The 20,202-nt window shown below is 38.1% G+C and overlaps 1 protein-coding gene across 1 annotated transcript in view; it reads left to right on the forward strand.

The window, feature by feature from the left end:
- The first annotated feature begins 16,604 nt into the window (after positions 1-16,604).
- LOC137630711 (TWiK family of potassium channels protein 18-like) overlaps positions 16,605-20,202 on the forward strand; it is a 100,485-nt gene continuing 96,887 nt past the window's right edge. Inside the window, exon 1 of the mRNA XM_068362350.1 lies at positions 16,605-17,111. Coding sequence (XP_068218451.1) covers positions 16,965-17,111 — 147 coding nt within the window. The 5' untranslated portion in view covers positions 16,605-16,964. The remainder of the gene's footprint in view (positions 17,112-20,202) is intronic.

Raw genomic sequence — 20,202 nt, forward strand, 5'->3', positions numbered from 1 at the left:
CTCTTCTACCCTTACCAAGAGGAAAGTAGCCACTGAACAATTGCAGTGTAGTAATTAACCTCTTGAGAGAAGAATAATTGCTAGGTAATCTCGGTGTTGTCACGAGTATGAGAACAGTGGAGAATAAGTAAGGAATATGCCAGACTATTCGGTGTATGAGTAGGCAAAAAGAAAATGAACTCTAACCAGAGAGAAGGATCCACTATAGTATTGTCTGACCAGTTAAAGAACTCCATAACTCTGTAGCGGTAGTATCTCAACGGGTGGCTGATGCCCTTGCCAACCTAACAGATGGAGGAGATTCCATAGTAGAAAAACTTGATGAACTCTACACCAAATGTCTTCAAGAATGCTCTATATACCTACTGTACAACTTAAAAAAACTTTATCATTATACTAATTCACTAAAAGGGAGACACAAAAGACATGAATAATTATCGCCCAATAAGTTTACTCCGTAATATATAAAATATTTACAAAGATCATATTATGCCGAATAGAAAGATAGCTAGACTTTAATCAACCAAGAGGGCAGGCAGGCTTTAGAAGTGGATATGCAACAATTGCCCATATCCATGTAATTAACAAACCACCATGTATTGTATTTATGGACTATGAGAAAGCTTTTGATTCTGTCAAACCTCAGCAGTAATGAAAGCCCTTCAAAAACAAGGAATAGAAGAGTCTAATGTTAGAAAACTTCAAGATAACTATACAGGAAGTACTGCAATGTTTAAGCTTCATAAATATATTGAGAAAATTCCAATTGAGAAAGGAGTTAGACAGGGAGACCCCCATCTCTCCTAAATTATTCCCATCATACCTAGAAGAAATTTTTAAGAATATTGGAATTAAAATTAACGGGGAGTACCTTAACAACTTATGATTTGTGGATGACATAGTTGTATTTAGTGAATCATGGGAGGAATTCCTAAAGATGATAGAAAATTTGAATATAGAAAGCAGAAATGTAGGACTGAAAATTAATATGAGTAAAACTAAGATGATGTTCAATGAAGATGCAGAGACAACAAATAAGAGTTCTGGATGAGCCTCTAGAGCAGGGGTTCTCAAACTTTTTTCAACCTAGGACCACTTCTATTACAGAAAATAAGCTGAGAATCCCCTCACATGTGTTCCCCTCAGGAATATATATATATATATATATATATATATATATATATATATATATATATATATATATATATATATATATATATATTTGCACGCACTGTTTCATAATATCAACTGTAATGGAAAGCTGTAAATAAATACCTTAACTGAGAAGTAAGTGTAACTCCATCTTTAATTGGCAATTCTGATATCAAAACATAAGACAACAATTCAAATAATGTGTAATCCAAAGATAAGTGTTCAAAAACATCCATGAAATTCCCTTGAATAATATTTCCAGAAATTACCTCTCCCTCTTTCTCATCAATATCAGATGTCTTTTGTTCATTATTAATGTGAAGGATGGGCCTGCCTCCCAGTGCAGAACTTTTCTATCCTGGGATAGATGGATGAGAGGCACACTTTTAGGTCATCTTCCACATACATCCGAGCCCTGTGCTTGGTTTTCTTGGCTGTCAGAGCTGAGAAAGATGCCTCGCAGAGATAAGTTCTGGGAAATTGAAGCAAAACCTTTGAAGCTGCAGCAGAGAGTTCATGATATTCCTCTTTAATAGAAGCCCAAAAGTCTATATGTGTACTTTGATAGAATCGGATCCTCTGGCTCCCATTGCATGACAGCTCCAACAGTTCTTTCTCAGCCTTTGCACTGAGACCACGTGCTGATGACCTGGCAACAAAAGGATCCCGAACAACCCAATCCCAGGCATCGGTGTCGAGATCAGTGAAGTACTAATTGAAATGTTCGTTCAGTGCAGTAAGATGACCGTAGATTTGATTTCCTACCAACTCGACTGATAGTTTGTTTGTCCAGTGACTGTGAACTGTGGGAACATGTCTGTGATCCCATTCAAGACTCGCATTCTCCAGATCTCAGTTTTTCCCCTAAAGGCCTTGATTTTATTGCTGACCTCCAAGACAGAGGCGTAGCCACCTTGCATGGATAAACTGAGCTCCTTCAATATATTGAACATGTCGGCAAGATAGGCAAGCTGGGCTACCCCCTTTGGGTCAGAAAGAAGCATTGCATTGGTGGGCTTGTTATCTTTCAGAAAGTCACACAGTTCGGTATGCAGTTCAAACACCCGCTGTAAAACTTTCCCACGGAAGAGCCATCGTACGTCGGAGTGGAACAGTTGTGTGTCATGTCCTGCACCCATTTCATTGCAGAGCTGAGAAAACAGCCGAGACTGTAGTGGCCTTGACTTCAAATAGTTAACCATGTCATGCACAACAGTGCTAAGAGCAGTGCAAGTCACTTGCCATGTCTTTCGAGTCAAGAGCCTCCCTATGCAGCATACAGTGTGTGGCTACGATCTACTGATTCATCCTGTTTATCCTTGCAACCACCCCACTTTTGCGGCCATTCATAGCAGCTGCGCTATCGGTGCAGACAGCAACACAGTTCTTCCAATTCAGCTTTGTTTCTGTCTTGAAATTATCAAGTATATTGAATATTTGCTCAGCTGTTGTTCGTCCAGGCACCATTTTAGAAAACAAAACATCCTCAACAAGTGTCCATCCCATGGATAACGAACGAACACAATGAGCTGGATGCTACTCAACACGTCAGTGGACTCGTTGAGTTGAATAGTGAAAGGGCACGTTCGCAATCTTGTCACAAGTTGCAATTTTATGTCACAGTACATATTTTCAATCCTTCTCACTATCATTTGAAAGCGGTATACATTTGAGAGTACAGTACTTGCGGCCTCTTTTCCGACCATCACCGCACAAATTTCTACCGCTGCGGGGAGCACCAGTTTCTCCCCGATTGTGTGGGGCTTCTTGCTTCTGGCTATCCTCTGCACTGTCAGGTAGGAGGCTTGCTGTGCCTTTTGAGGAATGGTGGTGAATCCTGTCATTGTAATTTGTTGTTGGTGGTACGCCTCTCTTGCGCTTAAAAAAGGACTTGCTTTTCTGAGCACAATCCGGATGTTTCTTATTAAGGTGTTTCCTCAGTTTAGAAGGCTTCATAGCATCGTTAGAAAGCACCTGCAGGCAGATTACTCATTGGTTTCTCGTCCTTGTTTTCGATGAAGCCGAATTCAATATAGCTATTGTCATATATCCTGACTTTTCCTGATGATTTCGATGGTTCGCCGAGTTCACTCGTAACGTTGGATGCCGGTCATTTTACAAACTTGTCCATGATGACACCTACCAAAGATATACCAGGCTGCTGTCACAATGAATCACTGTTGATACTACCAGGCACATGCACAGCTATCGAGTAGGAATGCAGATGAAAAAAAAAAAGATATACTGTTAAATATAGAGATACCCCTGGATATCACAAAAGGGGGACATACACAAACACAAAATAATAGTTGATAAAAAAAATAATTACATAAATAATCTACACAAAGATAATAAAAATGTATTTTTTACCCGACAACTCATGATACATACACCGCTGACGGCCGCTGGATGTACGTTGCCGGGGGTTGACATTCCACCAGTTTTGCCAGATGGCTGTCACGGAAATCGGCTGCATCCACCATTAAATTCTTTAAAATTTGCGGACCCCCTGTCAAATTGCCAGGGACCCCACTTTGAGAACCCCTGCTCTAGAGATTGTTGATAATTATGGGTACTTAGGGCACACAGTAAGTGTTTCCCCAGGACGAGATCAAAATTAAAAGAAGAATAAGCATAGGATAGAGAGCATTTGGTAAACAAGATGAGATTATAAAAGTAAAATGTCACTTTAATTATAACGATAAATATTTAATGAGATAGTCCTACCAGTACTAACTTGTGCATCAGAAACTCTGCGCCTTACTAAAACCTTAGAACATAAGCTAGTTACAACTCAAAGGTCTATGGAGATGATAATGATGGGAATAACACTTATGAGACAGAAAAAGAGCAACATGGATACGAGAATAAACTGAAATAGAGGATAATCAAACCAAGATGGAATAACCTAAGGCGAGACCGTTGGTCACTCGGTTCCCTCACTGTGACGTCACTGTTCCGTGTCAACTGGGCAGTGCGCTTAATTTACTGATCCTACTCCTGTTGTTAATGGTCAAAGTTTTTGAATAATTCAGTTATTATTATTATTATTATTATTATTATTATTAGCCAAGTCACAACCCAGGTTGGGAAAGCAGAATAGGACAAGGCCAAGGGCTCCAATAGGGGAAGCAACCCAGTAAGGAAAGGAAATAAGTGAATAACAAGCAAACTACATATAAGAGACGAGCAAGATATATGCAACATTTTAAGCTCGGTAACAACGTAAAAATAGTTCAGTCCTATATAAATTATAAAATAGATCAATCAAGTTGGTTAATTAAAATTTATGTGCATAAATAAACGTATCGAAATTATAAGAGGAAAATTCATTACTTGGCTGAGATGGTATTTTCAGTTATTTTACACGATTTCATCAGAGATGTCATATATCACCATTTGACCATGTTTTGAGAGAAAAAAACTACAAAACTGGTGACAAGTGCATCGCCCAGTCGTTGTGCTCCTGTGACGTCACAGTGAGGGAAACTATAGTCTATTTTTTATAGCGGTGCATATTTGCACCGACTCACAGGGGTGCACTTTTAACTCGGAAAGGTTCCTTTTACCTGATTGGTCGGAAGTATTTTTGTCCGAACACCTTCATTGTTCTCAAATAATTACCAAGTAATGTGAATCGAAACTTATTTACTAACCTATATTTCTCCATCAGATATATGTTTTGTCAATAAACAATGTGAAAGAATAAATCTATTATAAATTATCGTCATGGTAAGTCTAAATTTAATAACACAATCCGCCGAAGTCAACGACAGCAGCCTATTTCCGGATGCACGCTTTGTAATTTTGTAATTTTTCACCCATTTTAACACAAATTGGGATAAATTACACTCAGCATTAGTTAAACATGTTATAAACTTTTTTTGAATATCAGAATTTACCAAAAACATGGAATTAATAAAACCCAATATTTGTGAAGTCCCACCTCTACACTATTTTAATGAGACTAGCAAGTGCTTCCCTTCAAGCCAACACTTTCCACAGAGGATAAGAAATAAGGAATATCCCATATATGAAAGAAGCGATATTGGGGAAAATAGATAGATATTAGGTGAGGAACAGGAATGTGGGAAAATATTAGGCAAAATATTACGAAGAGAGACAATGCAAGACTATTTCAACTGAAAGGAATAGGCCGAACTATATTACAAAAGAAAAACTGCGTCCATAACAGTCAGAAGGGATTGTTTTCCCGCCAGGCCGCTGCAGGCTGTTCTTTTACCTCCCCATAAGTTTTCACAAATATCGGGGTTTATTAATTCCATGTTTTTGGTAAATGCTGGTATTCAAAGAAAGTTTATAATAACATGTTTAACTAATGCTGAGTGTAATTTATCCCGATTTGTGTTAAAGTATGCGAAAAATTACAAAATTACAAAGCGTGCATCCAAAAATAAGCTGTTGTCGTTGACTTCGGCGGATTGTGTTATCAAATTTAGACTTACCATGACGATACTTTATAATACATTTATTCTTCCACATTGTTTATTGACAAAACATATATCTGATGGAGAAATATAGATTAGTAAATAAGTTTCGATTCACATTACTTGGTAATTATTTGAGAACAATGAAGGTGTTCGGACAAAAATACTTCCGACCAATCAGGTATCAGGAAATTTTCCTAGCTAAAAGGGCACCTCTGTGAGTCGGTGCAAATATGCACCGCTATAAAAAATAGACTATAGTGATTGTTATGTTATTCCGTCTTGAGTCTAACAACATGTAAGAAAAAGAAATGGACATTGTCAGGACATATAATGATAATAACAGATAAAAGACGGACATTAAGAATAATAGAATGGGTCCTTATATTGTAGGTTGCAAAAGAAGCAAGGAAAGGAAGAGAAGACGATGAACTGACGAGCTGAGAAAATTTGCGTATATAAACTGGCGTAGAAATGCTAGTGGAAGGACATGTCTGAGGCCTTTGTCTTGTATGGACTAGTTACAGCTGAAGATATATATATATATATATATATATATATATATATATATATATATATATATATATATATCATCTACGCCTATTGACACGAAGGGCAATAACATATGTATATATATATATATATATATATATATATATATATATATATATATATATATATATATATCATCTACGCCTATTGACGCAAAGGGAAACTATATATATATATATATATATATATATATATATATATATATATATATATATATATATATATATATATATATCATCTACGCCTATTGACGCGAAGGGCAATAATATATGTATATATATACATTATATATATATATATATATGTATATATATTATATATATATATATACAGTATATGTATATATGTATATATATAAATATATATATATAATATATATATGTATATATATTGTATATATGTATATATATTGTATATATATCATCTACGCCTATTGACGCAAAGGGCAACAAAATATATATATATATATATATATATATATATATATATATATATATATATATATGTGTGTGTGTGTGTGTGTGTATATATATATATACATACATACATACATACATACATACATACATATACTAAGGCACTTCCCCCAATTTTGGGGGGTAGCCGACATCAACAAATGAAACAAAATAAAAAGGGGGCCTCTACTCTCTACGTTCCTCCAGCCTAACAAGGGACTCAACCGAGTTCAGCTGGTACTGCTGGGGTGCCACAGCCCACCCTCCCACATTATCCACCACAGATGAATCTTCATAATGCTGAATCCCCTACTGCTGCTACCTCCGCGGTCATCTAAGGCATCGGAGGCAGCAGCAGGGCCTACCAGAACTGCGTCACAATCGCTCGCCATTCATTCCTATTTCCAGCACGCTCTCTTGCCTCTCTCACATCCATCCTCCTATCACCCAGAGCTTTCTTCACTCTATCCATCCACCCAAACCTTGGCCTTCCTCTTGTACTTCTCCCATCAACTCTTGCATTCATCACCTTCTTTAGCAGACAGCCATTTTCCATTCTCTCAACATGGCCAAACCACCTCAACACATTCATATCCACTCTAGCTGCTAACTCATTTTTTACACCCGTTCTCACTCTCACCACTTCGTTCCTAACCCTATCTACTCGAGATACACCAGCCATACTCCTTAGACACTTCATCTCAAACACATTCAATTTCTGTCTCTCCGTCACTTTCATTCCCCACAACTCCGATCCATACACCACAGTTGGTACAATCACTTTCTCATATAGAACTCTTTTTACATTCATGCCCAACCCTCTATTTTTTACTACTCCCTTAACTGCCCCCAACACTTTGCAACCTTCATTCACTCTCTGACTTACATCTGCTTCCAATCCACCATTTGCTGCAACAACAGACCCCAAGTACTTAAAATTGATCCACTTCCTCAAGTAACTCTCCATTCAACATGACATTTAACCTTGCACCACCTTCCCTTCTCGTACATCTCATAACCTTACTCTTACCGACATTAACTCTCAACTTCCTTCTCTCACACACTCTTCCAAATTCTGTCACTAATCGGCCAAGCTTCTCTTCTGTGTCTGCAACCAGTACAGTATCATCCGCAAACAACAACTGATTTACCTCCCATTCATGGTAATTTTCGTCTACCAGTTTTAATCCTCGTCCAAGCACTCGAGCATTCACCTCTCTCACCACTCCATCAACATACAAGTTAAACAACCACGGTTACATCACACATCCCTGTCTCAGCCCCACTCTCACCGGAAACCAATCACTCACTTCATTTCCTATCCTAGCACATGCTTTACTACCTTTATAGAAACTTTTCACTGCTTGCAACAACTTTCCACCAACTCCATATAATCTCATCACATTCCACATTGCTTCCCTATCAACTCTATCATACGCTTTCTCCAGATCCATAAACGCAACATACACCTTACCTTTTGCTGAATATTTCTCGCATATCTGCTTTACTGTAAAAATCTGATTCATACAACCCCTACCTCTTCTAAAACCACCCTGTATTTTCAAGATTGCATTCTCTGTTTTATCCTTGATCCTATTAATCATTACTCTACCATACACTTTTCCAACTACGCTTAACAAACTAATACCTCTTGAATTACAACACTCATGCACATCTCCCTTACCCTTATATAGTGGCACAATACATGCACAAACCCAATCTACTGGTACCATTGACAACACAAAACACATATCAAACAATCTCACCAACCATTCAAGTACAGTCACACCCCCTTCCTTCAACATCTCAGCTCTCACACCATCCATACCAGACACTCACTTCATCTATTGTAATCTCTCTCTCCTTCTCATCTCCCATCACTGGCACCTCAACACCTGCAACAGCAATTATATCTGCCTCCCTATTATCCTCAACATTCAGTAAAATTTCAAAATATTCCGCCCATCTTTTCCTTGCCTCCTCTCCTTTTAACAACCTCCCATTTCCATCTTTCACTGTCTCTTCAATTCTTGAACCAGTCTTCCTCACTCTCTTCACTTCTTTCCAAAACTACTTCTTATTCTCTTCATATGAATGACCCAATCCCTGACCCCACCTCAGGTCAGCTGCCCTCTTTGCCTCACGTACCTTGCGCTTTACTTCCACATTTTTCTCTTTATATTTTTCATACTTCTATACACTATTACTCTGCAGCCATTCTTCAAAAGCCCTCTTTTTCTCTGCCACTTTTACCTTCACTCCTTCATTCCACCATTCACTGCCCTTCCTCATGCTGCCTCCAACAACCTTCTTTCCACACACATCACTTGCAATCCCAACAAAATTTTCTTTTACTAACTTCCACTCCTCCTCTAAATTGCCAGTTTCTCTTACTTTCACTTCGTCATATGTCATTTCAACCTTTCCTGATATTTACTTTTTACCCCCGGTTTTATTAGCTCTTCAACCCTCACTAGCTCCCTTTTACATTCACCTACTCTATTCCCCCACTCTTTTGCTACAACTAATTTTCCTTCCACCAAAAAATGATCAGACATACCGTTAGCCATACCCCTAAACACGTGCACGCACGTCTTTCAATCTTCCAAACATTCTTTTAGTTATCAACACATAATCCATTAATGCCCTTTCGACTACTCTTCCATTTGCCACTCTTACCCATGTATACTTATTTTTATCTTTCTTTTTGAAAAAGCTATTACTTATCACCATCTCTTGCTCAACACACATATCCACTAGGCTCTCACCACTCATTTTCACCTGGTACGCCATACTTCCCAGTGACACCTACCTCTCCAACGCCCACTCTAGCATTTAAATCACCCATGACAACTACATAATTCCTTCTACCCAGTCCTTCTACACACCTAGTTAATTCATTCCAGAACTCATTCCGCTCTTCTTCACTTTTCTCACTACCTGGCCCATACGCACTTACTAACGCCCAACATTCCCTACCCAACCTAACACTTACCCACATTAACCTAGATGATATCTCCTTCCATTCCACTACTTTACCTGTCATCCATTCACTCAGCAATAAAGCCACACCCTCTCTCGCTCTTCCCCTTTCAATCCCAGACACTCTACCAGACATTTCACCAAACATCACTTCACCCTTTCCTTTTATCTTCGTCTCACACAAGGCCAATACATCCATCCTTCTATTCCTAAACATACTTCCAATTTCACATCTTTTACTCTCTATCATACTACATCCACGCACATTCAAACACCCCAAAACTAGAGTGCGGGGAGAAGTCACTCTCCCCCCAGCTCCATCTCTTTGTTGCTGTCTCACAGGATGTAGATACAGGAGAGGGGGTTCCCAGCCCCCTCGTCCCGTCCCTTTTAGTCGCCTCTTACGACACGCAGGGATAACGTTGGCGCTATTCTAGTTTTTATATGCCCCTGCGGCATATATATGTATATATATATATATATATATATATATATATATATATATATATATATATATATATATATGAGTGTGTGTGTGTGTGTGTGTAACAAGAGCTGTCCTGCGGTGTGGTCTGTCATTTTCATCACTATCAATTAGTGTGCGAACATTCCAGGTGGCAATGTTAAGGGGTATTTTTCTTCTATTTCGACCGCAGTAAGGAATGCCTTGGTGGATGCGGTTATCCACCCAGGTGGTAGTGAATCAGCCAATGTTTAGGTTACCATCTCTGTTGCTGTCTCACAGGATGTAGATACAGGAGAGGGGGTTCCCAGCCCCCTCGTACCGTCCCTTTTAGTCGCCTCTTACGACACGCAGGGATAACGTTGGCGCTATTCTAATTTTTATATGCCCCTGCGGTATATATATATATATATATATATATATATATATATATATATATATATATATATATATATATAAATATATGAGTGTGTGTGGGTGTGTAACAAGAGCTGTCCTGCGGTGTGGTCTGTCATTTTCATCACTATCAATTAGTGTGCGAACATTCCAGGTGGCAATGTTAAGGGGTATTTTTCTTCTATTTCGACCGCTGTAAGGAATGCCTTGGTGGATGCGGTTATCCACCCAGGTGGTAGTGAATCAGCCAATGTTTAGGTTACCTTTTCTAAACCCTTCCCTGCCAGGGGTGAGCAGTGGGGCCTCCATTTCTGGCTGCTCAGTCGCACTGGAAGCTGCCGAGGGATAGACCTGATTCATGCCATCTCTCCAACGACCATCACTCCAGTGCCGCCCACGTGCAGGACTCGGGCTGATGACTTCCAGCCGTATTCTCGACCTGTCACCGTCACCCTATCCTGTCGCCGGGGGACTTTTGTTGGTTGGTGGTGAGGATGAAAAATGGTGGTGAAAGTGAACGAAGCAGTGTGCTAGCGCAGAGAAAGGATTATTGTGGCTTTGGGGGTGCGCTCTTCCCACAACCACATCTTGGCCCTCCTCAACTCATGTCAGTGGCATGAACGATTCAGGACGACTGACAGCAGATTTGGGTTGCAGGGATATGCCGGAAAACCAAGTATTTCAGGAAACCGCCTTATGTGGTACCCCGCACACAGATTTTTCATTTGGGGTTTACTCCCGTAGCCTTAACCCACCCAAGGGCTGTCCACAAGGCAGTGGGTGCAGTGCTTGGTAGGCATCAGGGTGCATCCACACGCCGGTGGTCCTGCATGCCGTACCTCTAGGGCCTACTGCTGCTCCGAGATCCCCTGTTGGTTTAGCCTAGGGTCGCAAGACACCTAGTTACCGTGCGTGGCCACTGGGAGGCACAACAGGGGTCTAGGTGATGGAGAGGCTGTGTACTGGCAGAGGAAGACTTACGCACTCGGCTTCCCTTTTCACTACGAGAGTTAGCCAGCAGCAGAAGCTGAAAGCGAAAAATAATGGGAAAGCAATCATTTGACGCTAACTGTGCTGCTGCACGAGACGCATCACATCACCCTGTGCATGACACACACACACACTGCAAAGATACAACATTGACATAGCTGCCTTAAGTGAAACTCGTCTTTCAGAAGAGGATACCCTAACAGAGGTAGGAGAAGGATACACATTCTTCTGGAAAGGTTATCCAGCAAATGAACGCAGAAACCATGGTGTCGGTTTTGCAGTGAAAACAAAACTGCTAAGTAAAATCCCAGACTCACCAGCTGGCATCTCGGAGAGGTTGATGTCCTGGCGCATCCCACTTGCGAAAGGTCGTTATGCCACTCTCCTGAGTGCTTACGCTCCTACACTGGACAGTGAAGATGAGACAAAAGACTCTTTCTTTGAATTATTAGACTCAGCCATTAACCAAACTCCAAGGGAAGATAAACTGATCCTCTTAGGTGACTTTAATGCCAGAGTGGGAAGGGAACACCACATCTGGGGAGGAGCCATCGGTCATCATGGTGTTTGCAATATGAATAGCAATGGACTCAGATTGCTCTCCTTATGCTCAGAACACAACCTATTCATCACCAACACCCTTTTTTAGCTCAAAAACAAGCACAAAACTTCGTGGATGCACCCAAGGTCAAAACACTGGCACTTGATTGACTATGTCATAATAAAAAAGCGAGACCAGCAAGATGCCGTCCAGACCCGTGCAATGAGAGGTGTCGAGTGCCACACAGATCACAATCTAATACGTGCTAAGCTCAAGCTAACCATCCGTCCTCTTCTTTCGCGCAAACCTCCCTCAAAGAAATTAAACATTCCTGCTCTGAAAGACACCTCTACTCGGAACAACTACCGTCACGGGATAGCAAGAAAGCTGGCTGAGATCCCTAACATTGATCCAACCAACATCGACAATGAGCTTGACTCTGAGTGGACAAAACTGAAAACTATAATTCAGGAAAATGCAGAAGAAACCCTTGGCTTCTCCACACGACGTCATCAAGATTGGTTTGATAACAACGCTGATGGTATACATGACCTAATCACAGCAAAAAATAAAGCGCATGATGCATTGCTCTCACAACCTACTTCTGTAGCTCTCAAAGAAAACTTCCAACAGCTAAGATCAGAAGTGCAGAAAATACTCAGAGACATGGAAAATAACTGGTGGAATGACCTTGCAAAAGAAACTCAATCATACGCAGATACAAATGATCAACATAGTTTCTACAACTCTATTAAAATTTTATATGGCCCAACGAAAAGTAGTATGACTCCGGTTCACTCTCTAGAAGGAAACCTCCTAAAAAACCAACAGGAGATAATAGATCGCTGGGTACAACATTTCGGCTTGTTCCTTAACCAACGAAATCCTGTAGAGCCTAATATCCTCAACATCCCTGATGTCCCTCACTCAGAAATCCTAGATACCAACCCCACTTTCCCAGAAACTATACAAGCCATAAGGGCCATGAAAAACAACAAAAGCCCCGGCCCTGATGGTCTACCAGCTGAACTATTCAAGGAGGGGGGCTACTTACTCCATCAACATCTCCACAACCTTATTCTCTCTATTTGGAACATGGAAGAAGTCCCCCATGAGTGGCTTGTCTCAGACATTGTCCCCATCTACAAACGTAAAGGGGACCGTTCCCTCTGCGACAATAGCAGAGGCATCACCTTGCTCGGCGTTGCAAGTGAAATCCTGGCAAGAATAATGCTTGCAAGACTTTGCAAATACATTTCAGAAAATGTACTACCAGAGACGCAATGTGGCTTTCATAATGAACGCAGTACTTGTGACATGATATTCGTGGCCCGACAACTACAAGAGAAATGCCATGAGCAAAACCGTAATCTTCACATAGCCTTTATCGATCTAACAAAGGCCTTCGACACGGTGAACAGAGACCTTTTATGGACTGCTCTCTCTAAATTTGGAGTACCTCCAAAATTCCTTAACATTCTAAGGAACTTACACAATGATATGCAAGCCTGTGTAAGTATGGGTGGCAGTAAATCACAACTATTCAGGGTAGAAACTGGAGTAAAACAAGGATGTGTCCTGGCTTCAGTGATATTCAACATCTACCTCACTGCAGTCACCCTCCTGAGCCACCAAGTCAACGAAAATCAATTGAAAGTGCAGTTTCGACTAGACGGAAATTTATTCAACCTTAGGCGCCTCCAGTCTGTGACAAAAACAACAATGACACATCTACTGGAACTCCAATATGCAGATGATTGCGCTCTAGTGGCTCACTCACCAGATGCCCTCCAACGCAGCCTTACCATTGTCTCATCAATTTACCGAGCCATGGGGCTCAAAGTTAACATCAACAAAACTGAAATCCTATCCCAGCAAATAGTTGCAGGAGATCCCCCAGTATTTCATCTGAATGGGGAAGCCATCAAACAAGCTGATAGCTTCGTCTACCTTGGAAGCATCTTCACTAAAAAACACAATATTGATGAGGAAATAGTTGCCCGGATAAATCATGCCTCCGCATCTTTCGACCGACTCAGGTCCAGAGTCTTCCTAAATCACCACCTCAAGACAGAAACTAAAGTAGCTGTGTACAGAGCTGTCTGCATGTCCACCTTGCTATATGGAGCAGAATCCTGGACGGCTTACCGTCGACATGTAAAACAACTTGAGGCATTCCATATTTGCTGTCTTCAGCATATATTAGGGCTCACATGGCAAGACAAAGTACCTCATTCTGAAATTCTCCACCGTTCAAACCTGCTGAGTATAGAATCCACATTGGCAGAAAAACAACTCAGGTGGATCGGCCACGTCATCCGTATGCCAGAACATTGCCTTCCTCGCCAGGTCCTCTACAGTCAGCTCCCTGAAGCTTGGCGTAATCCAGGGGGTCAGAAAAAGAGGTACAAGGACAACATCAAAGCTACGCTCAAGAAGTGCAACATACAACCTGAGCAACTAGAAATGAACGCCTCTGACAGTCCACTATGGCGCTCACTCTGTAAAGCTGGAGTCAATCAACTTGAAGACACCCGGAACCAGGCAAGACAACAGCGCAGGGAGAGAAGACATAACCGTCGAGATCAGATACCCCCAGTCAACCCAGACCTGACTTTCCAGTTGTGTGGCAGAGTGTGTGGATCCAGAATTGGTCTTCACAGCCATGCAAGATGGCATTAACGACAACAGATCTAACTTCATCCCCATCACAGCGAAGCAGAAGTCGTCTTCGATTCGAAGGACAGCAATAACGTAACGTGTGTGTAACAAACCTAACCGGGTACACTGACCCCGTGAAACGAAGACAGTGTAACTTCGGTTCTGAATAGCCTCCGAACCTTTGTGTTGGATGTCTGCCCCTAATTTATGGAACAGTTTATCTTATTTTTTGTTTTTATTTGTTAATGAAAATGGAAAATGGTCTTGGTATATGTGCCAATGTTTTATGGTTACATTATTTCCATATACCAAATAACCACGCACTTGTTATACGTGTAATGCATAATGGAAAAAAATATATAGGCCTACCTCTGTACTCATTGTCTGCATTTCAATCACGGATTGATAAGTAATTATATAGCTCGCAATTAAATTTGATTATGACAAGAATGCTTTTTTTTCGAAACAAACGTATGGAAATCGGCAAGAACACATTTGTTACAACTTATTACATGAAACGAGACTGTCAACCATTTTCAGCTTGAGCCATTGTTGCCATTTCGGCGTGTTTCTCGCTATATCTGGTTCGTTCTGCGATAAAAATCAAACTTTCATTCTCTTTAATCAATATCCTTTTTAAGAACAATTGTATTTGATTCTCAGTTGAACATAAACTTTTAGGTCCAATTTACTGTGGCATTTTAAAATATCACAGCTCTCATAAGAAATGATTTAGCGCGTTATGGAAGATCCTGTAGCCCGGTTTCAAAACCAGAACTGGCAACACTGGCTTGAGCAAATGAGCAGTGAAGTTACTCAGTCCGAGAGTAACTGACTCAGTGTCCGTTGAGCAGTGGCGGCAATAATATTTGTTAGACCGTTTTAGTCGCGCCCTCTTCCAGAGACTAGAGTTTTTTCTCAATTTATTTTTTCAAGTTTGTTTTAATATGTAGTGTAAATGCAATCCAGGTATAGTGACTTAATATAGTGAATGAAAAGAAAATTACAATATTGCGGAGTTTCAAAAAATTTATAATATAGAACGAAATTCTATTTATTATCAGGTGTGGTTGATAAGCGGCGAATTGAATATGAAAATTATATTTTGAGAATGTTCGGTTATTGTAAATTTCTATATCGATGTAAGTGGAAATTCCTAGCAGTTTGACTTTTAACTCAAAATTAAATGAGATTTTATCTAACCTATATATCTTTATTATATATGGTATTGCCATGATTTTTATTTTCATTGTGATAACATAATGCAGAAACTTATTAAGCACAGGGTGTTGTGCCGGATTCTAAAGAAAATTCTCTCTCTCTCTCTCTCTCTCTCTCTCTCTCTCTCTCTCTCTCTCTCTCTCTCTCTCTCTCTCTCTCTCTCTCTCTCTCTATATATATATATATATATATATATATATATATATATATACAGATAGATAAATGATTGCCCCTATAATAACTATTAATACAGAAGACACTGCACAGAGGTTATTGCACGGTTCAGCAATTAATGAGTTAAGTTGACAAGATGTATGCCGTTTTTCTTATATATGTATATGTATATTTATATATATATATATATATATATATATATATATATATATATATATATATATATATATATATATATATATATATATATATATATATATATGTGTGTGTGTGTGTGTGTGTGTGTGTGTGTGTGTGTGTGTTTATTTAGTGGTTGCATTTCGTTATGCAAACGAAATTTATGAGAAACACTCGGTATCTTTTATCTCAAATTTTGTAGTTACAGTCGAACGCTTTTAAGGTAATTCAGATTGAAGCAATTATTTATTATTATTATTATTATTATTATTATTATTATTATTATTACTCTTAAATGATGACAGCAATATATTGATGTCATTCGCAACTCTACCGGAAGGAAATAAATATGTTAAGAGAACATGAGTGTTACGATAATTTTTATTGAAATAAGTTAATTTGTCCTCTCGGTGTTCTGGTAGAATTAATGTCATTGATAATTATTACCTATAATGAGAAGAGGACAACCTTATTTGACACTATGGTTAGGCCTACTGAAATGGATAAATAGTACTAGATGGGAAGAGACATCCAAATGATAGCGTGTTAAATCAGTAGCAATTTTAGAGGTAAGCGACATCCAAGAGTGAAGTCGCTTATGAAGTGATGCAAAGAAACATGACTTCGGAGACCAGTTCTCTTAGAATACTGAGGCAGCAGAAAACTAAGTCACGGTGTCGCCTGAAACACTGAGACACGGACACGGACACCACCTTCCTCAAGACACCTGATTTCCCTAGCCTGTCGCCACCATGCAGACGGCGTACGCCCGTATGGTCTACGAGAGGCAGGTCAGGGAACAGAGAAGGGGCACCGCCGAAGGGAATCGCCAAACGTCCACGCTTAAGACCATCCTGAAGGATGCCTGCAGACGTCTTATTGCCTTCCTCTTCACACAGGTAGGATAATGGAGAAATTTAAAGAAATTTAGGGTAAATATTATTTATAATGAATTTTATAGGTGATATTAAAAACAAAATGTCTAATGTTGTTTTGTTAAAAGATTGAAATCAAATTGCTAGGAAATGAATAGGGGTAGCGTATTTCTATTATTGCTATTTATATTAATGCAATAGCATTTGACGGAAGAGGCCAAAAGTGATGAAGTTAATGCATGTCTACAGTGGACCTTTTTTTAAAATAAATTATATAACCAATTTCACGATTGATTGATATTCGTAGATATACGATTCGAATTATTCAATTATAACAGAACAGTATCAGTATACTTTCGGACCCACGGAGAGAGTACTGTCCAAACTGGGTGCACTGAAGTTTCTTTGTAGCATCCCTTTGTCCTTAACTGCACACACTTTCTAACCTTTTAACCTATCTTCGGGGGCCGCTTCCTTGAGTCTGTCTGTCTAATATCTCCAGTTCTTCTTCCTTACTTGTGTCAGCCTGTCTATCGTATAAAAATATAGTTCCTTTCTTGTGTCATATTGTCAACATATTAGATTATAGTTCCTTTCTTGTGTCATTCTGTCAAACATTGAATTATATTTCCTTTCTTGTGTTATCCTGTCCAACATAATAAATTAAGGTAGTTTCTTTTTCTATTCTCTCAATCATTAGGTTATAGTTCCTTTTTATGAAATCCTGTTTAACATATTAAATTATAGGTACTTTCTTGTGTCATTCTGTCAAACATTGAATTATAGTTCCTTTCTTGTGTTATCTTGTCTAGCATATTAAATTATAGTTCCTTTTTTAAGTCATTCTGCCAAACGTTAAATTATAATTACTTTCTTGTGTTATCCTGTCTAACATAATAAATTATTGTTCCTTTGTGTCATTCGGTCAAACATTAAATAATAGTTCTCTTGTTGTGTTATCCTGTCTAACATATTAAATTGAAATTCCTTTCTTATGTCATTCTGTCAAAAATATTTAATTGGAGTTCGTTTCTTGTGTCATTCATTCAAATATTAAATTAAAGTTTCTTTCTTGTGTTATCCTGTCTAATATATCAAATTATAATTCCTTTCTTGTGTCATTTTGACAAACATTGAATTATAGTTCCTTTCTTGTGTTATCCTGTCTAGCATATTCAATTATAGTTCCTTTCTTGTTTCATCCTATCGAAAATATTAGATTATAGTTACTTTCTTGTGTCATCCTGTCTAACATATTAGATTATAGTTCCTTTTCTTTTGTCATTCTGTCAAACATTGAATTATAGTTCCCTTTTTATACTGTCTAGCATATTAGATTATAGTTCCCTTTTTATACTGTCTAGCATATTAGATTATAGTTCCCTTTTCTGTGTCATACTGTCTAGCATATTAAATTATAGTTTCTTTCTTGTGTCATCCTGTCAGACATATTAAATTATAGTTCCTCTCTTGTGTTATCCTGTCTAAAATATCAAATTATAGTTCCTCTCATGTGTTATCCTGTCTAACACTAAAGTAAAGCTCCTTTCTTGTGTCACCCTGTCAACCATATTAAATTATAGTTTATTTCTTGTGTTATCATGTCAATCATATTAAATTATAGTTCCTTTCTTGTGTTATCCTGTCTAACATATTAAATTATAGTTCTACCCTTGTGTTATCCCGTCCTACATATTAAATTATAGTTCCCTTCTTATGTAATCCTGTCTAACATATTGCATTATAGTTCCTTTCTTATGTCATCCTGTCTAACATTTAATTATAGTTCCTTTCTTGTATCATTCTGTATACCATATGAAATTATAGTTGCTTTTTTGTGTTATAATGTCTAACATGTTAAATTATAGTTCCTTTCTTTTGTTTTCCAGTCTAACACATTAAATTATAGTTCCTTTCTCGTGTAATTTTGTCATACATATTAAATTATAGTTCCTTTCTCGTGTAATTTTGTCATACATATTAAATTATAGTTCCCTACTTGTGTTATCTAACATATTAAATTCTAGTTAATTTCTTGTGTCATACTGTTTAATATATTAAATTATAGTTCCTTTCTTCTGTCGTTTTGTCAAACATATTAAATTATAGTTCCTTTCTTCTGTCGTTTTGTCAAACATATTAAATTATAGTTCCTTTCCTGTGTCATTCTGTCACACATATTAAGTTATAGCTCCTTTCTTGTGTCACAGTCAAATGTTTTAATTATAGTTCCTTTCATGTATTATCCTGGATAACATATTAAATTGTAGTTCCTTTCTTGTGTTATCCTTTATCACATTAAATCATAGTTCCTTTCTTGTGTTGTCATGTCCAACATATTGAATTATAGTTTATATCTTGTGTTAGCCTGTCCAACCTATTAAATTATAGTTCTTTTCTTGTGTCATCCTTCTGACATATTAAATTATAGTTCCTTTCTTTTTTTATCATGTCAAACATACTAAATTATTGTTCCTTTCATTTGTCATTCTGTCTAACATATTAAATTATAGTTCTTTTCTTGTGTCATTCTATCAAACATATTAAATTAAAGTTCCTTTCTTGTGTCATTCTGGAAAACATTAAATTATAGTTCTTTTCTTATGTTATCCTGTGCAATACATTATATTATATTCGCTTTCTTGTGTCATTCTGTCAAACATATTAAATTATAATTCCTTTCTTGTGTCATCAATTCGAACATATTAAGTTGTAGTTTCTTTCTTGTGTTACTCTGTGTAACATATTGAATTAAAGTTCTTTTTATCATGGCGAACATATTTAATTATGGCTCCTTTCCAGTGTCATCTTGTCAAACATAAGTCATAGTTCCTTTATGTGTTATACTGTCGAACATATTGAATTATAGTTCCTTTCTTATGTCATTCTGTCAAACATATTACATTATAGTACATTTCTTGTGTCATCATGCCAGTCATATAAAATTGTAATTCATATCTTTTGTCATTCTGTCTAACTTATTGATTTATAGTGCCTTGTGTTATCTTGTCGAACATATTAAATTACAGTTCCTTTCTTGTGTCATCCTGTCAAACATGTTGAGTTATACTTACTTTCTTGTGCAATCCTGTTAAATATATTGAGTCATAGTAGC

Source organism: Palaemon carinicauda, chromosome 38 (assembly GCF_036898095.1).
Source record: "Palaemon carinicauda isolate YSFRI2023 chromosome 38, ASM3689809v2, whole genome shotgun sequence".
NCBI lineage: Eukaryota > Metazoa > Arthropoda > Malacostraca > Decapoda > Palaemonidae > Palaemon > Palaemon carinicauda.